This window comes from Lutjanus erythropterus, chromosome 13 (genome assembly GCF_056507025.1).
Source record: "Lutjanus erythropterus isolate fLutEry1 chromosome 13, fLutEry1.hap2, whole genome shotgun sequence".
NCBI classification, from domain to species: domain Eukaryota; kingdom Metazoa; phylum Chordata; class Actinopteri; order Lutjaniformes; family Lutjanidae; genus Lutjanus; species Lutjanus erythropterus.
In genome coordinates, this window is record NC_139329.1 from 22,184,320 (window position 1) to 22,208,536 (window position 24,217).

Here is a 24,217-nt window from a genome sequence, read left to right on the forward strand (position 1 = left end):
CAGGAGAAAATAGCCTTAATTAACTTGTGGTTGAGAAATAACCTCATCTGACTCGTGTCACCCAGCTGTGAACTGTCTCAAGACTGTGACAGTCCATTTCTTGTAGCAGTATGGTGTGATCACTGCAGATGACCCAGAGTGTGGCCATACATCCATTGTGCATTCATGCAACCATCTATGTGACAGACAGGACTTTCACCTCAATGGCAGATTGTTGTGCATTCATGGGAGAGACAAAGACAAACTGTTGTTCTCCGCTGCGCTGTGTGTTACACAACTACGATGTGAACTGGATCAACTGACTGCTGTTGCATCTCACTGTTTGTCACAACCCTGCTGCTGTAACTGTAACTCAATAACTATATTTAAGTTCAGTTACAGGATAAAATGAGCTTATGAGCTGCTTAAAAAAAGCTAAAAATAAACTTTTCTATTTTTTGTATAGTTTTACTTGTAAGACAGGCTTCTACCCAGCAGTGACTGTGTGGTTTTGCCGTACTATTTTACAATATTAGACATGTAATACCTGTTTGCATCTTGATAAAATTTGGTGGACTGTAAAAAAAAAACAAGAAATACTTTAAGACCAGGTGCAAGATGTATAAATGATGCCCACACATGCAAACAGCACACCAATGCATACACCATTCCCCCACACAAAAACTGATATCTATAAAAGCAGAACATGCTGTGAGAATGAGCACACACCTGGTATACACATGGTAGATGTGACTTTTAATTTTATCCTTTGTGAAGCACTTTTTAAACTTTGTTAGCATAACAGTGCTGTAAACTAAATCAGTGAATTTCTCTCTGATATTTTGTAAGAGGTATGCATTTTTTTTCCAGCTGATACCAAAACCCGATAATTATCTGCTTCTCACGGCTGATGCAGATAACATCACTAAAACTGCAATATTTTGGTATTTTAAAAAGAACTGAGCCTCTTCTTTGTCGTGTTTTTTTAATGACTGATCTAGAGAGTACAGTAGAGGTGCAGGCAGAAGTATTGATATGGAAATGAGTCATTAAGGGCATCCACATCCATTTATAGCTAACTGTGGGAGTGGAAACCAGGCTTGTGTAAATGTGATCAGTTTCACAGTGGCTGAGATTTATAGAACAGATCTATGTGTGTGTGCCCTCAGAGAAAGAATGCATATGCATGTTTCTGTCTTTAGTCTGCAGCAGAGGTTTTCAAAGTGGGAGGCAGGACTCCACAGGGGGGCTTCAAACTGTTTCAGGGGAGGCTCAATGAATGGAAGTGAGAAAATATCACTTTGGTTATAGAAGAGTATAAATGTGTGTGATTAGGTTAAATAGGTGTTTTACAGATACACTGTTCAGGATTTTTACTGCTTTTCCACACTTTCTTTGAATCACAAACTAATAAATACCTTTGGACAGACCTTGTGTCATGTATTAAGAATCATCTAATGTTATGTAAAATAGCAATATAAGGCTTGACTCAGTTGTTGAGTGTCTGGGATTGAGGCCCACAGTCTCAGACTTTGAAAACTTCTGGTCTATACAGGGTTATGCATCTGACCCTGGGACTTCATCGTTCTTTACCTGACGAACTCCATTTTGTAAATAAATTCAGTGGCCAGTTTATTAGGGACTTGTGTACAATCTGTTGCAATCCAGTACAACAGCTCAACCATAAATTCTACCTTTTCAACGACAATAATGCTCAGTTTGCATTGACACCGTCAGAGTTCTTATTTTAACTACATTTATCATTGAGGTTTCTGTGGTGTTGAAGTGAAATGCATTATAGTGAGTGTAATGTTTTGCCTACACAGTTTGCAAATATGAAGGTGGAAGATTATTAAAAATTAAAATTCCAACACCTGTCTGACAGTGTCAACAAAAACTGAACATTATTATTTCCCTAAATGTAGAATTTGTGGCGGGTCTGTTGTATTTATTTAGCAGTTGTTAATAAAGTGGTCAGGGAGAGTTCATCACAATCAACCAAAAGCCACCCTGAAAAAAAACAAGGCTTCCGTATTTTAGTTGGTTTTCCTGTGGAGCAACTAATATAACCTTTAACGGATTAGTAACAGCATCACACACATGCCATCAGCTCTCTAGAGTTGACACTTCCTGTTAACTTCACAGCCATTTACTGTATTAACAGGAAGCAGACATTCGTCATCAACATTTGGAGAATCCACATAATCACTGAATTGTAAGTTAAGTGTCGACAGAGAGGAGTGTGAGTCAGGTTTGAGCAGATTTACTAGGAAAACATGTTTAATGGAGACTAATGTCACCCCTGTGCCTCCTTCCTGGTTCAATACACATTCCTCTGTTTGCAGCGAGTGACAGACTATTCATCAGTCGGAGGCCGCAGGGTGGAGCTGATCTATTATTGGTATTCATGAGCTGGCAGTGAGTTTCACAGGAGACCCAGCAAAGTTTTTAGGTGACCTACTTTAATTGTTGTGTGAAACACAGCAGCAGCAGTGTGTGTATCTATGAGACTGAAACCAGGAGTGTGAAACAGAAAAAATGACACTTTGTCATTTTAACAAGAGCTCCACAGATAATGCCTGTTACTCTCAGCTTGTGTTATTTTATGGTGTGACGTGTGAGGAATGTTGTTGAATCAGCTTTGAGATGTTGTTATCTCTGCCGGGCTTTCATGACGCAGCTAATCTCACATACGACTGGACTTATCAGCCTAATGTTTTTTGTGCACATTTATGACTGCAGGCTCAAGGACCTCTAATGGTGGCAGTGATTCACTATTTAAAAAAAAAAACCTTGAACAACCTATTTTATTGACTAACTGGGGTGAAAGAAGCATAATACTATCTGAAGACTATTCAGATCCTTCACTTAAAAGGGACGGTTCACCCCAAAATAAAAAATACATCATTTGGCCTTTAGTGCTGTAGATTGTTTTTGTGTGACTGCAGAATTTTGGAGATATCAGCCATAGAGATGTCTGCCTACCCTCAAATATAGTGGAACTAGATAACACTCATCTTGTTGTGCCCAAAGAGCCAAAAAATACATTTGACAAACTCAGCAGCAATGTCTTTTTCCAGAAACCATTACCAAGTTACTCAAGTTAATCCACTGACCTTGTTTTGAGCATTTTCATGTCGGAACTATTTTCTTTCTATGATAAAAATCTACCGCAACTATTTGTTTTTCCTCCTAGAAAGCAAGACGGAAAACACAAAACTTATCACAACAACCACAAGCACCACAAGTCGAGTGCCATTTAGTCCCATTACATTGGGGAGAAGGCAGACATCTCTGTGACCAAAAACTCTCTTAAACTCAGCAACTTGCACCAAAACAAAGTTGATGGATGGAAAGTGCTACAGGTCGGAGGAAAAATATGTATTTTTGATATGAACTGTCCCCTAAAAGTACTAATACCACACTGTGGAAACACTCCAATACAAGTCTAAGTCTTGCATTCAAAACTTAATATACAATGTTTTATTTTATCAATATTACTGCTGCATTAATATGCATGTTGCATTTTACTGCTGTAGATGTTTAAGGTAGAGCTAATTTAACTACATTACATACTGCTGGGTAGTTTAATCTACAGCAATGCATCATATTCCATAAGATCATCATGTATTTGTAGTTGACTTTTCATGGTGTCAGAAAAACAGCCCTGTTTTCAGCTTTGTGATGATGCAATTTCCAGCTAATTCAAGAAGGCTTTTAAAGATTTATTTATCTTAAGAAGTAGGAGAATTTTCTCAACCTATAACGAACACCTAACCCTTAAGTTTACCAGAAAAATTTCAAATCACAATTTAATGATAGGCTATATGGTTTTCACTGGACAGGAAAGGTATGACATGTAATCTGAAAAGTAACTGGTAACTAAAGATGAAAGAAGTAATATTTGCCCTTGAGATGTAGTGGATTAGAAAAATAAAGTTGCAAAATGTAAATACTAAATGTAAGTGTGTTTAGTTATTTTCCACCACTGTTGACTCTTCACTCCTCTGCACCAGCTGTTAGGGGCTGAAAGTGATCAGCAACTGCTTTGGTTTGTAATCTTGTTTCCACTGATGAAGACATACCTGCGGTGACATTAGTGTTGGTTGATTGTTTTTATGGCATTTTAAAGATAACGTAACCTGCATATTGTCTCCCCTTCATGTACGACACACTGCACACACACACAGATCGGCCTGCAGTCATTGTTCTCCACCCACAGACACACCTGTCGGAGAGCTGCAGTCTTCTAGTTTTAGCAGCAGTTGTGATGACATCACAGCAGCTGTATCTGCACTGATGATTACACCGATTGTCAAAATATTTATTTACAGTAATCCCTTCAAGGAAGTTTATTTCTTTCCTTGATACATGACATGTTAGCATGATGCTTTGCAGGAATTGTGACTCATCTGCACTTGTCAGATCAATTAGTTTGAAGGGTTGTCAGATGCAAAATGCTAGACACTGCAGGTTAAATTATTGTAAGATGGGGAAGTTATCATGCTGGTAGTGATTTTATCTTGTTCCAAGTGAACAGTGGAAATACAGAGTTGATGTTAAAAAGCAATCTACCAGGCATGTGCACTTACAGATATTTGATAGCACTGTAGCAATAAGGTTAGAGTCTACATCGGCCTTGTTTTTGCACTTGTGGTTGAGATTCAGTCTGATCGCAGCCTTTAAGGAGTCTGTGATAATCAAAGCAACGCTGAGATTTCTGTCTGTGTGAAGATTGATCTTCTTGAGTTGACTTAAAGCCGAAAGAAAGTCGAGATGTGATTGATGACAGTGTGATTACAAGACAAAAGAGCCCTTAGTACAGTGAGTGAATAGAGATGAATAGAGCAAGAGATTAGTTTACTTTCCAGCTGAGAACACTTTACTGATAAAGAACAGACACTTTAAATTCAAACAGCTGAGTCAGCTGCGAAAAACAGAAAATGTGAGTCTTAAATATCCAAACAGCTTGAAACACAAAGTCCTTTTCAGATAGAAAAGATGCTCCTCTGTCTGTGCTGCTTCAAGAACTATTTGGAAAAAGTTTGTCCTTACTCCCTCCCTCCTTCTCATTTTTTAAATTATCTGAGTTATGTGCTTTGACTAGAAGTAACTGCCTTTTTTTATCTTACAGGTTTAGAAATTCCCTCTGGGGAAATCCCCCTGGTTCATTCACTAACATATTCCAGTGAATTACTTCCTTGTTTGTGCTCCTTTTTTTTTTCTCTTTGCTGGTCACTTATTGAAAGAGACAAACATAACCTGGTGTTTCAGGCGTGCAGAGGTTACATCTACACTGTTATCTAAACATATGTGCCGTTTTTCTTTAGTTTTTGTTGTCATTTCCAATATTGTTCTGAATCCAAATGGATTTTTATTGCCTATACAGCTGTATGTTTTGTGTTAGTTGTCTTGTAGTGGGGTGTTTTATGAGGCCCATATCTCTGTATGTGTTTTAGCAGAAATTTGAGTCTCTACTTCAATGTCCTTCAGAGGGGCATTTCATACAAAAATCAAACTATATATTTTTCCTCTGGCCTGTAGCGCTATTTATCAATTTTGGTTGTTTTGGTGTGAGTTGCAGGGTTTTGGAGACATAAGCTGTAAAGATGACTGCCCTCTCCAATATAATGGAACTAAATGGCACAGCTTGTGGTGCTCAAAGCACCAAAAATACATTTGAAGAGCTCAACAGCAGTGTCTCTTTCTAGTAATCATGACACGGTTACTCAAGATAATTCAGACCGTGTTGTCAGCAGTTTCATGTGGGAACTGTTTTCTTTCTACTGAACTACAACTGAATCACAGCGCAGAGGGAAGTGTGCATTTACTCATTGACGAGTGATTACAGCTAAGCCGAAGAGGACGCCATTAATGTTTACATCCCACACCTTTTACAAGTACGAGCCTCTCATCTGGGAGTAGATGCACGCTTCCTTCTGATTGGTTGGTGGGTGTTGTTTGGTAGGAAGAATACATCAAGACATTGCTGATATCTCAAAACCTCAGAAGCTCACACTAAACCTATTTAGATGGATACAGAGCACTACAGGTGAGATATAAAATATGGATTTTGTATTTTGGTGTGAGCTGTCCGGAGCTGTATGGACATGCATGTCAGTCAGTGGAGACAGAAGTAACTTTTTTCATGTAAAATGATCTCTGAAATCAATCTGTCCAATATGCACGCCTTGTTTGCACTCCCACATAATGTTGACAGGTCCCATCTTTACCCCGTCATCGTGGATCACTCCTGCCCTTCTCACTTCCACACTGAGCTATTTTTACGGTGGCCGACAAGTGCAAACGCGCTGCATATACAGACAGGTGCTGCAAATACAGAAACGCGCTGCATATAAGAAAACAGATGCAAAAGGAAAACGCTGCAAATACAGAAACGCGCTGCATAAACAGAAACGTGCTGCAAATACAGAAACGCGCTGCATATAGGAAAACAGATGCAAAACGAAATCGCTGCAAATACAGAAACGCGCTGCATAAACAGAAACGTGCTGCAAATACAGAAACGCGCTGCATATAGGAAAACAGATGCAAAACGAAATCGCTGCAAATACAGAAACGCGCTGCATATAAGAAAACAGATGCAAAACGAAAATGCTGCAAATACAGAAACGCGCTGCAAATGAGAAAACAAATGCAAAAAGAAAACGCCGCATATACAGAAACGCGCTGCAAATGAGAAAACAAATGCAAAACGAAAACGCCGCATATACAGTCACACAACGGAAGTGCTCCAGGCCTCTAGGGGCAGTGCTGAGCTTTCCCCCGAGAGACAGACAACGGACGAATCAACCTGCGGAGGAGAGGAATAGGCCTACGTGAGAAGTAGAAAGTTATTGGTGAGAGGAAAATTGGAGGCGGGAGAGGCAAAAAATCAGAAAATGTAAATCCGACAAACAAACAAAAATGTAAAAATGTAAATCAGCTGCACTTTCATAATACAGTAAAAGATGAGGGCCACATGTGGAAAAAAGAAAGAAAGAAAGAAAAAGAAAAAAAACCCCGTGCTTTTTCATGTAGCCTCTCCCACCTCCAATTTTCCTCTCACCAATAACTTTCTACTTCTCACATAGGCCTATTCCTTTTTTTTTTTTTAGTTTAAAAAACAGTTACGGGATGTTTATTCTTCATAATTACGTTTCCCCTTTCGGGATTTTTTTTTTATTTTATTTTATTATTTTTTTAAACAAACTTTATTGTCATGTTGAAGACATACAAAGAAACATGACATTATATAAGCAACATGACAACACTCATACATAAAACAACAGTAAAGTACAGGGAGTGCATAATACATAACAGACAGTAAGGATTTTATCTAGCAATATGTGCCATAATATTTTCACGTTGGCCTATTCCTCTCCTCCGCAGGTTGATTCGTCCGTTGTCTGTCTCTCGGGGGAAAGCTCAGCACTGCCCCTAGAGGCCTGGAGCACTTCCGTTGTGTGACTGTATATGCGGCGTTTTCGTTTTGCATTTGTTTTCTCATTTGCAGCGCGTTTCTGTATATGCGGCGTTTTCTTTTTGCATTTGTTTTCTCATTTGCAGCGCGTTTCTGTATTTGCAGCATTTTCGTTTTGCATCTGTTTTCTTATATGCAGCGCGTTTCTGTATTTGCAGCGATTTCGTTTTGCATCTGTTTTCCTATATGCAGCGCGTTTCTGTATTTGCAGCACGTTTCTGTTTATGCAGCGCGTTTCTGTATTTGCAGCGTTTTCCTTTTGCATCTGTTTTCTTATATGCAGCGCGTTTCTGTATTTGCAACGCCTGTCTGTATATGCAGCGCGTTTGCACTTGTCGGCCACCGTATATTTTAAATCCAGGATACTACAAAAAGGAACTGATGCACCAGACATTTCCTGACCAGACTGGATTCACAGAGGAAACATTTAATGTGTTTGTGTGTCTTCTCCTCACCTTCCTCATGTTCTCCAGTTCCAGTTGTTTTGCCTCGTTGGCTGTCTGCAGCTCCCTCATCCTCAGCTCCAGCTCCTCCTGTTCAGCCTGCTGCTTCAGTCGCAGCTCCCGCCGCTTCTGTCGTGCCTCGCGGTGCGGCGCCGGCCGGCCCTGACGGAGCAGGGTCACACAGGTCTGAACGGCTGAAACAGTGGAGAATATACTCTTAAGTAAAACCATACTCTTAAGTAAAACCAGCAAAACATAGAGATACTCAGTAAAGAGCTGTGAACATTTGGATTCTGTATCAAAAATAATGTGCCAAAACAATTATGTGACAAATTTAAAGAAAACACAAAATCTGCTCATCAATAGCCTTTGAATTAGAACTGAAACAATTAACAAATTAATAGATAAGGTGCCAGAAATACACACATCAACAACTATTTTGATAATCAACAGAGCTCAAAACTAACTTTTAAAGTGGGTGCCAGGCTGAAGGCAACCAGGCAACAGCTTCTGGTTGCTGAAAACTGAAAATTAGTTGTCATTTTTGCAGTTATACGTCAGCTTAATAATGGAAATTTGACATAAAAGGATGTTTAAAAGCTGTATTGTAGTAACCCATGGTTCGGTTAGATGTGCCACATTGAACTAGTGAACATGTTGTGCACACTTTGCACTGTAATATTTCATCCAGCTTAAAGATGCAGATGAGGATACTTCGCCTTTGAAGGCTTCACAAATTTCAGTTTATCATTCAGGTTCATCTGGTTCTTTGTCAGTTGGACCAGTTTACAGACTTGTTTGTGGTGTTGAATGAAAAGACAGACAACTTAATTGGTCCGTCATTGTGTCTGAAACAGATGCCTGTATATTTACACATCACTAATGCAGCAAATATTAAAAATTTATCATTTTGGTGTGCATGTTTTGGCGTTTGCTGTCCCTGTTTCATATATGTTACAAAATAGTTGCCGATACCAACCATAACTGTTGAATTCTGCTTGTCATTTTCAGTAATTTTTTAAGCAGAAATGCCAAATATTATCAGCTCTCAGCTTCAACGTGTATTTGCTGCTTATCTTTGTCATTTATGATAATAAACTGAATGACCTTGGCTTTTGGTTTGAAGTGTATATTTCACTATGGTATTTCATAATTGGTAAAAGAAAGAAAAAAGGTCAAAAGTTCATGTTCAGCAATGGGGAGTGAATGAATGAAACACATGATGAGTAAAATACAATACGCTGAGTCACCACATTGAGGCTTAAATGAAGATTATCTGATGTGAGGAGTAATGGCCATGATTTATACATGAAATAATGTCGTGTCACGACTCACCCTGGATCCACTCCTGCTTCTTCTTCTTGTCTGATGCACTGATTTCAAAGCTTTTATGTGTTGACTTGATGAGAAAGAGACACTTTTTTCCCTCTTTATCTTGTAGAGGCTGCAGAGAAAACAAAGGATTAAAACGACATGATAAATACACAAACATGAAGAGTACTCCAAAATATTCAGTAGCACAACCAGTATCTTGTGTTTTTTTTTTAAATTCTTTTATACTTTTCTCTTTTTTCTACTGAACTTCTCACCGTGACTCACGTAAAGTAACATAGGATTTGATCTAATCGGATCCATTAATAGCCAACTAATCATTATCTCTGGTTAGCTAACATCACTGTACTGTTAGTGATTTGATTGACACATCATACAGCTCTGGTCACGGGATTCAAGCTTAGATTTTTGTGTCACTAGAACAGCGGGTTCTTGCCTCCACGCAGCAGTTTCCATCGAGTAAGATGTCTCCTTTCTGTTCGGCCAGGTCCTCGCTGACATAGTAGGAGATGGCTGTTGGCTTCAGCATGAACCAGCGCTCTGTCCAGTTCTTCCTCTTGTGACCTTTCTTCATCATGTAGCCCTGCAGACAGAAAGAAGGACATCAGTCAGGGTGATTTTAAAACCAGCAGCTGCTCTGACATTACTGATTTTGATTATAAAATTATATTATTATATTTACAGACTCCATGTTCTGTATGATACTGAACATTTAACCTTTTTCTTTCTTAGCTCACTTTAACAGTAATGTTTTCTGCATTTATGTATTGTTTTACTTTTATTTGTCTCTACATGACCCATGAACAGACTCACTCATGTTTTCACAAAAGAACATACAGCTGTGCCACTCCTGACCACAGACTCTCATTTCCTTAGTTTTATGTGTATACAAAGAACTTCTTTATATTTTAGTTTTTATAGTTTCCCTTCTGTGTCTTTTAATCACTGTAGTGTAAAATATTTATTTTAATATGTCCACTTCTACATTTAATTCTTGCAGAATAAGTAAACTTCTCAGCTGACTTGTTTTACTCAAAGTCAGATCCAAATGCTGTTTAACACTTGCAGCTCATGTCCCACAGACAATATTTAAACACATATCAGTGCTTGGATTTTGGATTAAGTGGTTGAAACTGCTTGAAATTGTACTTTGCATTACATTCATAATAAATCACACTCTGACAGACAGTTCCCTTTTTAGAAAAAGTCAAAAACGGCCTAATTGCTTTTGCACAAAATAAGACAAAAGTAAATAAGACTCATGCATTGTTTGCCACTGCACGTGTGGCAACACTTGTGATCTTTCAGGGTGTTTTTTAATGTGTGTCCTCTGATGGAACAGAATGTGTGGATTGTAGACAGCAGAACTTATAACATTTGTAGATATAGCCTAGTAGATTTTATGTTTCAGGACATACTGCTACTTACATTTTGGTGCAGGCTATTATTAGGTACTCGTTACTTGTCTTGCTATTGTTTGAATGTTTTTTTTTGGGGGGCTCAGCCAGGTTATATAGGATGCCAAGTCTACTTACAGACAGGTTACACATTTTGAAACATAAAACCTTGTTGTGTTTTCCTTGAATTTGTCATCCTTGACAAGGTTGTTTATAGCACATCTGATTCAATATAATGAAGTTGCAAAATAATAATAATTTTATAGGATATGTATATACATATATTAATATCTCCATGGGCGCCAACTTGGGTTAAACATTTGAGGGGGCAAAAATGTTGACTTGTGTAATATTAGATGGTGTGATGTGGTGAGGAGTGGGGATTAATATGAGACTATTTCTGTTCTGGGAATAGAAGCTCACTATCCCTGGAAATGCATGTGTTTTCAAGGTATCATTTCAGCTATACTGTCAAAATACATTAGCCATAGCCTCTTTGACAAGCTAGTAACTAAAGGGCCAAATGATTGATTGTGCAGACGGTGTCGTTGCTCACCTGTTTGAGCACGTCCAGGATGAGCTCCAGGTAGACCTCGTTGATGCCCATGGAGAGCGTTTGGCGGTCCATGCCCTTGCTGAAGTGACCTGACCCCACCAGGATGATGAGCTCCCAGACGTTCAGACTCTGCTGCTTCGAGTTCAGCTGCAGCTTGTAGTCCTCAAAACGCTCCTCCACCCAGCTGCCCCCCATCGCCTCCGTCAGCTTACGCAGGAAATACTCAATCTGTGCATGGAAACAAATTCAGAGAGCAGTGAGATAGTAAAAAACATACAGCCAAACACAGAGGGATGGGATTTTTTTTCTACTTTTTTATTACTATTTCTAACTGTTCACTTATATAGAAGATAATCGTCCCTGTCCTGTACTTGTCCCACTTTTCATCTCTACTATTTGGACCATATACATTTTACATTTCTTTTGCAAACAATCTTCCTGTAATTCAGCTCTGATGTTTGTTGTACCCAACAATAAATCTTCCAGCGTTTGTTAAAGAACAGGAAGCTGGAAACTTCCTTTTCTGCTCTTGAGCAACAGAGGCTTTCAACTGGCCAGTTACTGCAGCAGCAAAGCACCACACGTACCACAGTACAACTAAAACCCAGTTCTGAGTTCACGTCTGATCAGTAGGAGTTTAAAATGAACAAAAGCTCATTTAACTAAGTTGTGACTGAGTGGGAAGTTCACACTGACAGACAAATGCTGCTAATTTGAATCTCTAGAACATCTCCATTAATAACTTCCCCCTCATTTGGTCAAATAGCCACCAATTTCAGAGGAACTGCTTTTCCAGTGTGTACAGATCTAAACTGAGAGGTTCATCAGCCACTACACAGCAGTTTGTGCTCAGTGGATCAATCAGGACCCCTAACTATGGACCTTAAACCAAACACATGAGTACTCTGTGCTCATGTGTCTTTATCAACACCATAACATCACCACCATGCAAGGTGCAGCTACGAAACTTCACTGGTGTGTATATTTGAGATCAAAATGAAGGCCATGTTCAGAGATGTGTGACTTAGCCATGACTACTGAGTGGTCTTGAGTCAGAGCATCATGTCAACATGTTGACAGGCATCTGGTCTGATCCTTAACTAATGTCTTAAAGCGAACGTGAATGATTAAAACTGAAAGCTCTTTCAGACACAGTGCAGTTTGTACTGTGCTCCCCGATGAGTTCAGTTTGCACCCAAAGTTCAGTCTGGTTAGACTTTTGCCCCTGTCCTACTTTCAGCACCCTTGCTCCTCAAACCCATCTTCAGGTCTTCCTTTTGATCTCAACTACACGCCTGCATTTTACACGATTGTGACGTCCTGTTGACAAAATCTGTCCACAGAAAGATGTATAAACACCTGGTAAAAAAATTCAAAACAGCTACTGTGGTAGTTCCTGTCACAGTAGGTCTTTCAAACACTCATAATGTAAAAACAATCCCATCCACACTGTTGCAGCTGATAATCAGGAACTGTATTTTATTTTGGTTGTCCATTTAACACTTGTTGGGCTGGTTGGCAAAAACAAAAGGTTACAACATGTTTAAATTCCACAAACAAAGGTAGAGAAGTATTTTATTGCTATAATGTAACATTTTCAAACTATACGTCACCCTATCCCTGGTTATTTACATACTGCTGAAGCTTGAATAATCTGCACAGTCACCACAGAATCAAATCATTTTTAAATTACTTAAATTATTGTTCAATTAATGTTTTGTGTCAAATTTTTGATTTTTGTAGAAAGTAGCCATGTAATAGGAAGCAGCAGGTCATTATTGCAAACATTATCCTTTACATGTTAAACCAAACAGCCTGTTTTACTTGAGGTGGATGTGGAGCTCTGTGAACTGAATCACATTCGGTTAGAAAAAAGTGCCACCAAAAAAAAAAAACCCAAAATACCCAAATTCAACACTAACCTCCTCAGTGACCATGACCAACGGGTATCTGTCCTCAGACAGGAAGTTGAAGATGCACCAGATCTTGAAGGCGTCATCGTTGGAGATGAACAGCTGGCTTTGATCCAAGTTTTTCCTGAAGCACAACGTCCAGCACATTTTGTTGAAGTCCTGACGGTCAAAGTTATCTGTCACCTGTGGGAGAGCAGGACAACGGCAGCGCTGGTGAGTCATAGCTTCGTGTTCGACACAGAGGTAGAACAGTTTGTTTTTCTAGTAACCTGTAGTTTGTAAGAAGATGAGATTAAAAAAAAAAAACACCCTGAGTTTGCAAACATTCCCCTGACAGAGTAAAACATGTTGGTCAGTGATTCCCAACCCTTTAAAGTAAAGCACACGAGTTTTCATATTTCTATAATATGTGAACTGTTGAGTGATGTTTCAATCTTAGTTCATTTAGTCTTTCACAATAAACTCTGACTGCTAAATCAGATGGAATTTGGAGTTAAACTGAATCAAAAAAAAAAAAGATAAATACAATTTACACAGACAAGATACTTACAATATGGGATTACAAAGATACATTGTTTTTTCCTACATAATGTTTATTTTCCATTTGTGTAAACTAACAAAGTGGAGGAAAACAATAAAACATGCATTGTTTTACACATTTAAATCCCTAACTTTACAGGTCAGACATAGAACATGTAAACGTCCGACCCTTGGCATGCTAAGCCAGTAAAGACCACATGCTTATACACGTTATATGTTACTATATGTTGACAGTATATTTTCCCTCTATTAATCCTGTCAGTGCAAAACTGTCAAAATAAATGTGAAAAGAAAGTAGTCTCTTTCAGAAAAAAAAAAATTCTCTAGGATTCAAATTCCAGAGCTAAATGTGAGGAAAGCTCTTGAAAAGGTACAATCGGTGCTGTGGAGGGGAAATGTTCTCCTCGAGCCGGTGAACAGGAGCGTCTCCATGGAGACCCCTGGCAGGTTGTGTGGATTAGAAGCACATCTCGTCCTTCTGGCAGCCGTCCCGTCAAACAAACCACCAGAAACCCCCCCAAAACAAGTCCAACGCTCTCTCTCTAATTAAAAAACGACCTGAACACGAAGTGAACCCTGAAACTGAACCCACCGAGCATCACATTTACACTCTAAGTTTGACTACAATATTAGCATAAGCAGTGTGAGAAACGTGGTGCGGTCGTTTTTGTGGTTGGAGAAGCCACTGATGCAGAACCAGGCCTTATGACCTCAGATGTTCCCATCCACACATGTGCCTTAATAACAGCAGGTGAAACTGATACAGTATGTCGAGTGTGTGAGTAGTTATAACAGGAATCAATGCTGAGACATGAACACCAGAGAAAAAAATACTCTTGTCTTATGCAATGAACAACTTTGGTGCTCTGCAAAACAAATTATCCTAAATTCTCTCACGCTCATTAAATTATTTTAATTTTCTGTGCTGAGAGGGAGACATTCAGTCCAAGTGAATGACTGCAGTCGAGCGAACTTTTGTAAAGCTACACAGGATCTGATGTAACTCTCTATTGTGCTAATTGTGAGCAAGTGCCTGTGTGGAAACCTGTGCTGGATGTTAAAGTGATTTTCCACCTAAAGTCAAATGTTCAAAACTGTCCTGTTAAAAATATTGGTTAAAATACAGGGTTTCTCTGTCCAGTTATAGCCTTGGGAACTCTGCAGTAGATCGACTAAATGTCAGAAACAGCTAATAACTAGTGTCGTCACAATACTGGAATTTCTCATTTTAACATTTTAACATTCAATACCGTTTGATGCCATGAGGAAACAAAGACTCAAAATTAACAGCCTAAATTTTTAAGTGTGGCAAGATGAAGACAGCACTGTGAGTAACTGAGGGGCAGGATGCTGTCAGAGAGAAGAAAGAGCAACAAAGTGCAGCAGAGCACTCTACATGTTTAATATTATTTGCCTTGATCCTTTATGTTTGTCTGATATGTGTCTGGTTTTTTCAACTCTGGTCCTGAAGAAACAAGATTTCATTTTATCTGTATTTCTCACAGTTGGGATGGCAGATAAAACTTTGAACTGAGGAGCACTTGTATTCAAACTGCATCTCAGTAACTCACTCAGTAATTTTAAATACAGATTTAAGACCCGTCTGCTGAACCAAACGATCGAAACAGAAAATACCCGACTTGAACTGTGCTCCCTCTTTCACCGTGCCTCTGCACACATGTACACTTACTCACATGCACACGTGTGCACAATCATATACACACACAAACACACGGATGCACACATACTCTAACTGCATTTAATTAAAGTTGTTGTTGATTTATGTAGCTTGCTTTATGCTTACTCTTTGACCCTGTGGTTGCTTGTTTGCTCATGTTTGTGGATTATATATCTTGTATTTGCTCATGTATAATTCTTACTGAGGTGAGATTCCTTCTATAAACCTCTAGGTTTTTTTGTTTTTTATCTCAGCTGCACATTTTGCCTCTTTTTTTTCCTCTTGTTAATATATTTCTGATAGTGTGCAAATAAATAATAAAAAAAACACTTTAATTCAAGCTGAACACAGCTGCCGGTTGTTTTTATGAAGGATGAAACTCTTTACACTCTGCTCGACCTGCTGTACAGGTGATGTTTACACTAAAGATAGATTGTGGGGCAGTTTTAAATGTTGGCATGCTGCTGAGAAAACACTCCTCTGACACCAGATACTGACTCAAATAAAACTAAAGTCTACTCTGCTCTGTCGTCACTCAGCAGCATTACTGTAACCCTCATGTGAGGATGAGGATGGTGGCTGTGTTCAGGTGGCCCGACTCGACTGTATCATCGTTCTGCTTTTAGATTTGTGGTTTTGAATGAGTCTGCGCTGACGAGCTGCACAGAGAGATGCTGGCAGGATGACAGACAGGGAGGGGACAGTAGTGAAGTTGTGTAAGTCGTGGTTTGTTATGAAAGAGCAGCTCTTCTTCTACTAACACTGTGTTATGCTCGTCGTGTTTGCCTTTCTCCTGGATGTCTCTCTCTCTGTCTTTTTCTATTCCTATCGTACTCCTTCACTCTGTCTCGACACTTGAACAATGAAAGCCTTGTCAACGCTGCCTCCCCTCCTTCCCTGCTGCCACATGTTCATTAGGATTCAGGATCCAAACTCCAGCCTTATCTCCTGCTCCCCAAACCTGCTGAAGCATTTACGACTCTCTCGGAAACTCCAGAAAGTAAGACCGGTGGTGTCGGGTTTAACAGCAAGACAATAAACAGGCTTCTTACCAGTTGAACAGGATTATCAGCTACCTAATCAAAGGGTTTCTTACAATTAAAATATTATGCACCGATGATGAGGATGGTGAAGACGTGGTATGAAATGAAAGTCATGTAAAAAAAAAGAGAAATGAGAGGAGTTTTTAATGCTCCAAAGCACAAAACTACCCAAACAATCTGCAGGTGTTGGGTTGTTCATTCAGCTTCAACGATTACACGACTCCCAGCTTTAAAAACGGTCTGTTAACCCAAATTACAAAAAACTACCATCAATGTCCAGTGAAACCATGTATCTCCAAGTTTGGAGATTTACATATTTTATTAGAATAAAGTCAATGATAAAATATTCATGATCAAAACTGTTCTTCTTATATCATATCATTATTTTTAATGAAAATAGGACTGTTTATTATACCTATTCAGCAGATGTATGACAGTATTTCCATCACTTAAATCTCAGTGGTGTCTAGCAGTTAGTTTTGGTTTTAATTTGTCCACAATTTGTGGTATCTACCTACAAAAAAAAAAAATCAAATATTCTATAGCAACATCAATTTTTTTATTTATTGAAAGACTTCATCTGTTACTTGAGAATCTGTAGTGATTATCTAGTCTAGATAATCAACATAGCATGCTACCAACAGGTTTAAGAGGAAATACCTTGGGTGTAATCCCTTTAAATTGAGCTGTTGATGGATTTGTATTGCATCACTATTGAAGTGATTGATATTTTGTCCACTCCATGTATATTAACTAGGTTAAACATTAGAAACACCTCTCAGAAGAACACAATACAGTCCAACAGCACCACAAACTACATCCTCCAAGTGATCAAACAGCTGAATCAGCACCTCTCTGAGACAATTTGAACAAAAACTGAACATAATAACCTTCATATGAAGGTACGATTTATTGCAATAGTTGTATTAGACTGCATTACTTTTAGCTCAGTGTACCTATTAAAATGGAAGAACCAGATTCTTGAGATAGACTGAACTTCTAAAAAAGCAGGACTTATTTAAGATGTCTTATATTCTGAACATGTGCTACTTCCAAAAATGGAAGTAGAAGAGGAGTTTTATTTCGACAAACTGCTTGCCTGAAGGTCTGTCCGCATTATTGTATGTTCCATTATATTTTTAAGTGTCACTTCGTGCCTGAATTATGTGTTTTCTTTTATGTAAATTGAGACGTTTCCACATAAATGGATACAGAAAGGACACAAATTGGATATAAATTGACCAGAATGCAGGAAATGAAATGTTGACACATTTCCTTGTGGAGAACCATCAGATCTAAACCTACGCCCCTGTTAGTGTCTCTGTAGAAACAAAAGGCTGGGTATTGTTTAAGAAATTCAGATATGCATAACAATACTGGCACCAATACCAGTGATACCAATACAGTACTTAATTTGATACCTTTGGTTTTGGTAGCATCTCTGCATACTGAACTGCCACTGTAGAGGGCCAATCACATGTTGCATTAAATCGAAGAACACATGCAGTGATTGGCTGAGAGCAAAACTATATGAATAGTTCTTTCTTTTCTAGATCTGGGTAAAAAAAAAAAAAAAGGATCAAATATAGGTACCGTTTGACTGGAGAAGTTTTGAAGTGACTTGGTACTGGGTTATTTCAATCAATACTTTAAAAGGTATTGAGCACTGATACCCAGCTCCAGTAGAAACATCATTAAAACAGCTTTGAAAGTAAAACGTTCAAATGTAGTGCTCATTTATTTGCAGCGTAAAAATGTAGAGACCTGACGTAACTAGACTTGGTCTTTAGATGAAGTGACGCTTAAAAAACACATTTAAAAAAAGGATATAAAATAGGATCATAACTTCTGCCAGGCAAATGTACCAAACATACAAAAAGGGAAACAATATGAGACCAACAATGTGGTATTTAAGTCAAGCAAGTCTGCAGCTGGTCATTGTTATGGTCTCAAAACAAAGACACACAAAGGCACACACACATTCAGGGTATTTCAGGGTCACAGAGGATAAGTTGTTTTAGCGCAACGCTTCATCAAACCACAAACTGCTGAGTCCTGAGCGTCAGCATCAGGTCTGTCTCTTCACTGTTTCGGTGTCAGATTACTGACCGAGTCTGTCCTTTGATAATTTTCTGCTGCATTGTTACTGGTAATTGAAGTGAGTCAGAGAGGATGACACACACACACACACACACACACACACACACACACACACACACACACACACACACGTACCATCATCATCATCAGTCATCCAGCATTACAAACAAACACGGAGGTGTAACTTGTATAACTAAGGATTTCTGGACTGATAATTCATTCACGTGTTGTCCTGCTTTTTGAGTTTCTGGTCTCACTCACACACACAAACACACACACACTTGGGGATACATACATAAATACAGTTTCCTTGTGTGACCGGGTGGAGTTTCCTCACGAGTGAGGGAAATTGAATGTACTGACCGACGCCCTCGTTCTCCACGGCCCCCGTCACCTCCACTTCAATGGGTGGGTGGGACGGCTGTGTATGGATAATGACGTAAGAGAGAGAGAGAGAGTGTGTGTGTGTGTGTGTGTGTGTGTGTGTGTGTGTGTGTGTTTGGGCAGTTATTCACGTCTGTCCAAGACGTCATGTCTGTCCTACTGAGCCTGAATGAGTTTACATTTCCTTAAAGAAAAGTGTCCCTGTTACAGCCAAATACGGCCAAATTTAGCTCAAACACACAGAACTTTATTTTATATTCTGGTGGAAATCCTAAAGGTTCAAAAGACGCTAAATGCGTCAGGCTGAGTTCTGGAGAAATGTGATGCTCAAGATATCTAGAATATTTCAATTTGACGGAAAATTGCGGCCCTAAAAAACATGGAGTTTTGGGAATATGTCAGGTAACTTTAATACTATATATAAGCCGCTATACAATTTAACAGCAACTTAAAAGGAACAAGAGGACAGTGTGATGTGCTGCTGCATCACATAAAGAGAAGTGACGCAATGCTGTTGGCTGTTAAACTCGTCATACAACTTTTGTATCTACTTGCTGTCAATAGAGCCAAGAGTACAAGGAACTAATGAGGTAATACGACAAAAAGAATCCAGTACGTGTCTCAGAAGTTGCTGAGCTTTGCAGTCTTTAGAATACATAAGAAAATGCACACGTTTTCGACACTGACCATAAGAACATCCTCTTTACAAAACTCGACGGCATGTCTGATGTTGATAAAATCCCACAGGGGAATTTCACACAATACACTGTAAAAATCTCTCAAGGGGAAAGTCTTATTGTCTAACAGATTTATCACAAAAACTGAGACACCAGTACACAACTACATCAACATGTCACAAGTCCCACCATCACTTCACACATCACAAAGGATTTTAACTCTAGCAAAGTGTCTCAGCGATCTGTGTCTTTACTCTACCTTCAAATGACGAATCAGTATTTGAATTTTTAAAATGAAATCATAAAGTTGATTTTAAAATGTTTGTATACAGTTTCCAGGGAATTATTAGAGTGTGCAATGCAGTAGACGATAACAACAGCGCAGAAGACGATGGAGGACACTGACTGAGACAGATCTGGCGTGACATCAATAACACATCAATAAGTGTAAGTATAAGGTCTCACTTTGTTAAGTGTAATATATTTTTTAAATTAGTTGCAGGCAAGGCAAGAAGGCCCAGTGAGCATTTATCAGCTGAAAATATATTTCAACGACTTTGGACCCTGGTTCAAAAGGGAGAAAAGTTTTTTCATCGACCGTTTGAAGATGTTGATTGAACTTTAAGCATTTAGACAGAATTTCCCTGGGATTAACAACAGTTTCATCTATAATGTGTAAATATTAGTTTACTAACTATAAAATGATTCAACAAATTTGTGTTTTCCTTGACACGATGATGTTTTAACTAAATTTCAGCTGGTTGAAAACGGCAAAAAAAAGTCTTAGACATTCAGAGCAAATATTAACACAAAGAGAAAGACTTCTTCACTTGTCATGATGCCCGACTAAACAATCACCAGCGCTCCATTCATGCTGTGACCTGTTATGACATCATCACTGAGGGCCAGAGAAGGGAGCTGAATGAACTGAGTCAGTGTTCAATAACTGGTTTTGTGTGGCTGTCTCAGCTCAGTACAATGACTGATGGACACAATAGAGTCACCAGCACAACAGACTAATATGTGTCATTCGGTGGACTTGTAGAGTCAGTCACCAGTGTCCTCACTGAAGAGTTGCTGTGTCACTGGATGACAAATAACATTTGAAGGGTGAATATGAAAGGAAAAATGTATATATCAAAAACAACATGTGCATTACAATTAAAACGGCAGCCACTGGGGTATTCAAACTGTATTTGATCATGAATTAGTTCAGTAGATGATGAGAAGATAATGCCACCACAACAAAGTTTTGAATTATTTTTCTTTTGTATAGTATAGTCTAAATAGTGCAATGGTATTATAACCAAGCATCCTGGATTCACCTAACCATAATAAGGAAATAATAACTTAATAACTATTATTTAGAACCAAATAATTTACACTTGATGTTGCTTCAAAGGTTGGAGCCTGTATGTCCCAGTGGAAGTTGTGGCTGTTCACAAGGTTAATGTTTTGGTGTAGAGCTGATTAGATCACCCCCAATATCTGAATTTAATTTCAACAAGTAACAACTATCATATATATGTGTGTTCAAGCTTCAAAAACTGGTTGTCACTACCATAAAATGGCTAATATGAGGACTAACATCATCGCACATTATACAATTGGACTCAGTGACTCTACAAGAGTCTTAGCTTTCCAGTCAGACCCAATTTATGCAATTCCAATAGTGTTTATGGGTCTCAGTATGCAGGAATATTCAAATATACAACTTTGGAATGGTTAGAAATTTACACTGCAAGTGAAAAACTGCTTGATTTTTTTTTTTGTCTCATTAGCATACCCATAGAACTGATCTTCATTTAGATATCCTGATGTGAGAGGTCGAGGGAACCCTTTGAACATGGCCATGCCATTTTTCCCTCATCAAAATGTAACCTAACTTTGGAGCATTATTTAGCCCCCTTCCTGAATGACATGGTTGGTGCCAGTGGTCGCTTACGGTACTCTAGTTGTATATTATACCAGGTTTTTACACACACACACACACACACACACACACACACACACTTCACACACACAGCCTCGAATAGTGTAGGGCAGCCTGCCTGACAGGCAAAACCCAGGGCACAAAGAAAGACTGCAGAATTTCTTGCTGTAAAGGAACAACTGAAGTCTTTTGAGTATTGTTGTCGAGGTTGAATTTTTTGTTCTTCTGATCATATATCATTGTCAGTGTCACAGAGTGGTGACTCATAAATCAGTAACCATTTCCCCTAAAGTACAGAGAAATCAGTGGTGTTTGTCACTTACAACATAATGTCACTGAAGAGTGCAGAGTGACTGTTGTCTCCTGCATTTGACCTTCTTTCAGGCTTGTGCCTTGGTCATGGGAATTGGCAGAAGTGTTTGGGGGTTGAACAGAACTACAGAAGAAAACGTGGAGAACGTGCAAAGACCCTGCATGTACTCAACCAGGATCATCATCTGAAATGTTACCATACCTTATCCAGGATGAACTTGTTCAGGTACGGCATGTATCCCTGGTTGGAGACGGGACCCTCGTCGTCGTCTTTAAAGTGCTCCTCCAGCGCCACAGGGTCATGTGGGATCTTCATCACTGTACATAAGTTGTGGGACAGCACCTGGAATGATGGGAAAATCTTCTGTTTATTACTGTTCATATAGCTGAATAACCCAATATTTTCATTTTTAAGTAATCTGTCTGTTAGTTCATGTATTAACTGTTTAGTCTATACAACATCAGAAAACAAGTTCCCAGGGCCAAAACCCCCAAAAATATTCAATTGACAATGATATAAAACAAAAATCCAGTTTCAGCACTAATTAATTAGGATATGAAACAAAAAAATACGTGAATATTTAATGTCATATAGTCGCATCACACGATGGAGCCCTTTCCTACTGAAAATTAACAAGCCTATATCAAGACACTCAGATTTCCCAAGAAAAAAACAGAGAAAGAAGACTTTAAAAGAAAACTCTGGTATTTTCATATTGCACTCAATGCAGTAGAGGCTGAGACATCCAGTCTGACAATATGAAAATGACGCCTTTTAAAGAGTAAAATCCTACTTTACCCAGCAAAAGCAGCTATATTACTCCATTCAAAGCGACCAGAGTCCATTGACCAAAACAGTAATTTTTTCTCTGTGGTCTGCGGTCACCTCTATCGGTTTTTAACCCATGAAAACACTACGAAGGAAGCTTAGGCATGATCTAGCTCAACAAAACCTAAAACCCGTCAGAGATAACAGTTATCACAACAGTGGTTATCGACTTTCTTTGTTAATGCAGGCTTTCTTCTTCAGGCTTTGTGTGCAGCCACATTAAAAAGGGGCGTTTGGTGAGTTAATTGGCCTCTCTTCTGCACATAGTGAAGCGATCACGAGGCGGTCATGACAAAAAGCTTTAAAAATATTAACAATTTATTATGGATAAAAGCAACAGTTACTGCAAAGAGATTGATTAACATCGTCAGGAAGAGAAAGACTGGTGCTTTTTGCAGCCAATTTTTCCAATGCTTTGGACCAGGTTATGAGTTCAGCATCAGTTACCATGGTGATTTAGGTTAAATGAGAGCCACCTTCATGATGTTGAAAACTCTGACTTTAGATTCAACATACGTTGCTTTGTAGTACAGCCCTCAAAAGTCACACAACAACACAAAGAAAGCAGTGGTTGTAATATAGCTGCCGTTTCTCGTTAAACAAAGATTACCGTATTTGTTTTGTTTTTTTTAAAATAAGGTATCTCAGTGTGATGATCTTTTCATAATGTCATACACTTGGAATAACAATCTGAGCAAAGAAGCACTTTTAGTGGATGTAATTTGACAGTTTAAAATTTCCTGAAAGGGATTACAGTGCAGCCTGTATGGCTTTTGACGGTTGCATCACTCAATGCTGGACAAATAGTTGTCTTCAGTAGTCACTTCGAAACAAAAACATGGGGAAAATAGTGTCCAGGTTCAAAAATACCTAAAATATCCTTTAACAAAAATAGGTCTGTGTTTACAGTCTGAGGAAACTACTTCACTGACATAATTCAAACTTTGAGAGTGCAGATTTTCACCAGAAACCTCAATTTGCTGAACAAAATTCAAAACTAGATGACTAAATAATTCTTCTTTATCCTTCTTCTTCTTCTAAAATCCAGATGTTTATGTTAAGTATGTTTGTCATGGTTCAGTAAAAAAAGGGGCTTCACGTGTTGTTTCACCTGACTGAGCAGAGTGGTTTCAGGTGGTGTCATCTGTTCACTAGTGAGACTGACTGCCAGTATCTATCTTAAAGTAAAACTAAATAAATAAATATTTGCCTACTCTTAGGAAATAATTGCTTCCTTAAATGTGATGTCCTCAGTGCTACTGCAGAATACAGAGTAGTTATTTAGAACACAATCTGACTCATAGATTGTCTGAAGTCTGACATATGTCAGGAATAACTTTGTTGCACAAATGTTCCACTGAACAAACATTTCTCCTGTATTTCCCAGACCTCCTTTCAACAACATGTTGCACTGAGATGTGGTTTACATGAGGCGAGGTCGAGGGGACAATGTGGACAGAATAGTGTCAGTAATCGAATGACGTCCAGTCACAGGAGAGGGAGTTTCACTTCTTTCAACACATAAAAGATGTCTTAGAGCTGCCTTGTATTCTGTCTGCAGAGGGAAAGAACCATTTAGCATCAAATTATACCTCAAAAAAATGAGCTTTTTCTCTTT

General features: G+C 38.7%; 1 protein-coding gene across 1 annotated transcript in view; it reads right to left on the reverse strand.

Moving 5' to 3' along the window:
- swap70b (switching B cell complex subunit SWAP70b) overlaps positions 1-24,217 on the reverse strand; it is a 40,294-nt gene that overhangs the window by 13,954 nt on the left and 2,123 nt on the right. The window contains exons 2-7 of the mRNA XM_084733850.1: positions 21,973-22,113; positions 13,113-13,286; positions 11,191-11,418; positions 9,674-9,820; positions 9,241-9,349; positions 7,918-8,099 (exon numbers count right to left, since the gene is read on the reverse strand). Of these exons, the coding sequence (XP_084589976.1) occupies positions 7,918-8,099; positions 9,241-9,349; positions 9,674-9,820; positions 11,191-11,418; positions 13,113-13,286; positions 21,973-22,113 (981 nt within the window). The remainder of the gene's footprint in view (positions 1-7,917; positions 8,100-9,240; positions 9,350-9,673; positions 9,821-11,190; positions 11,419-13,112; positions 13,287-21,972; positions 22,114-24,217) is intronic.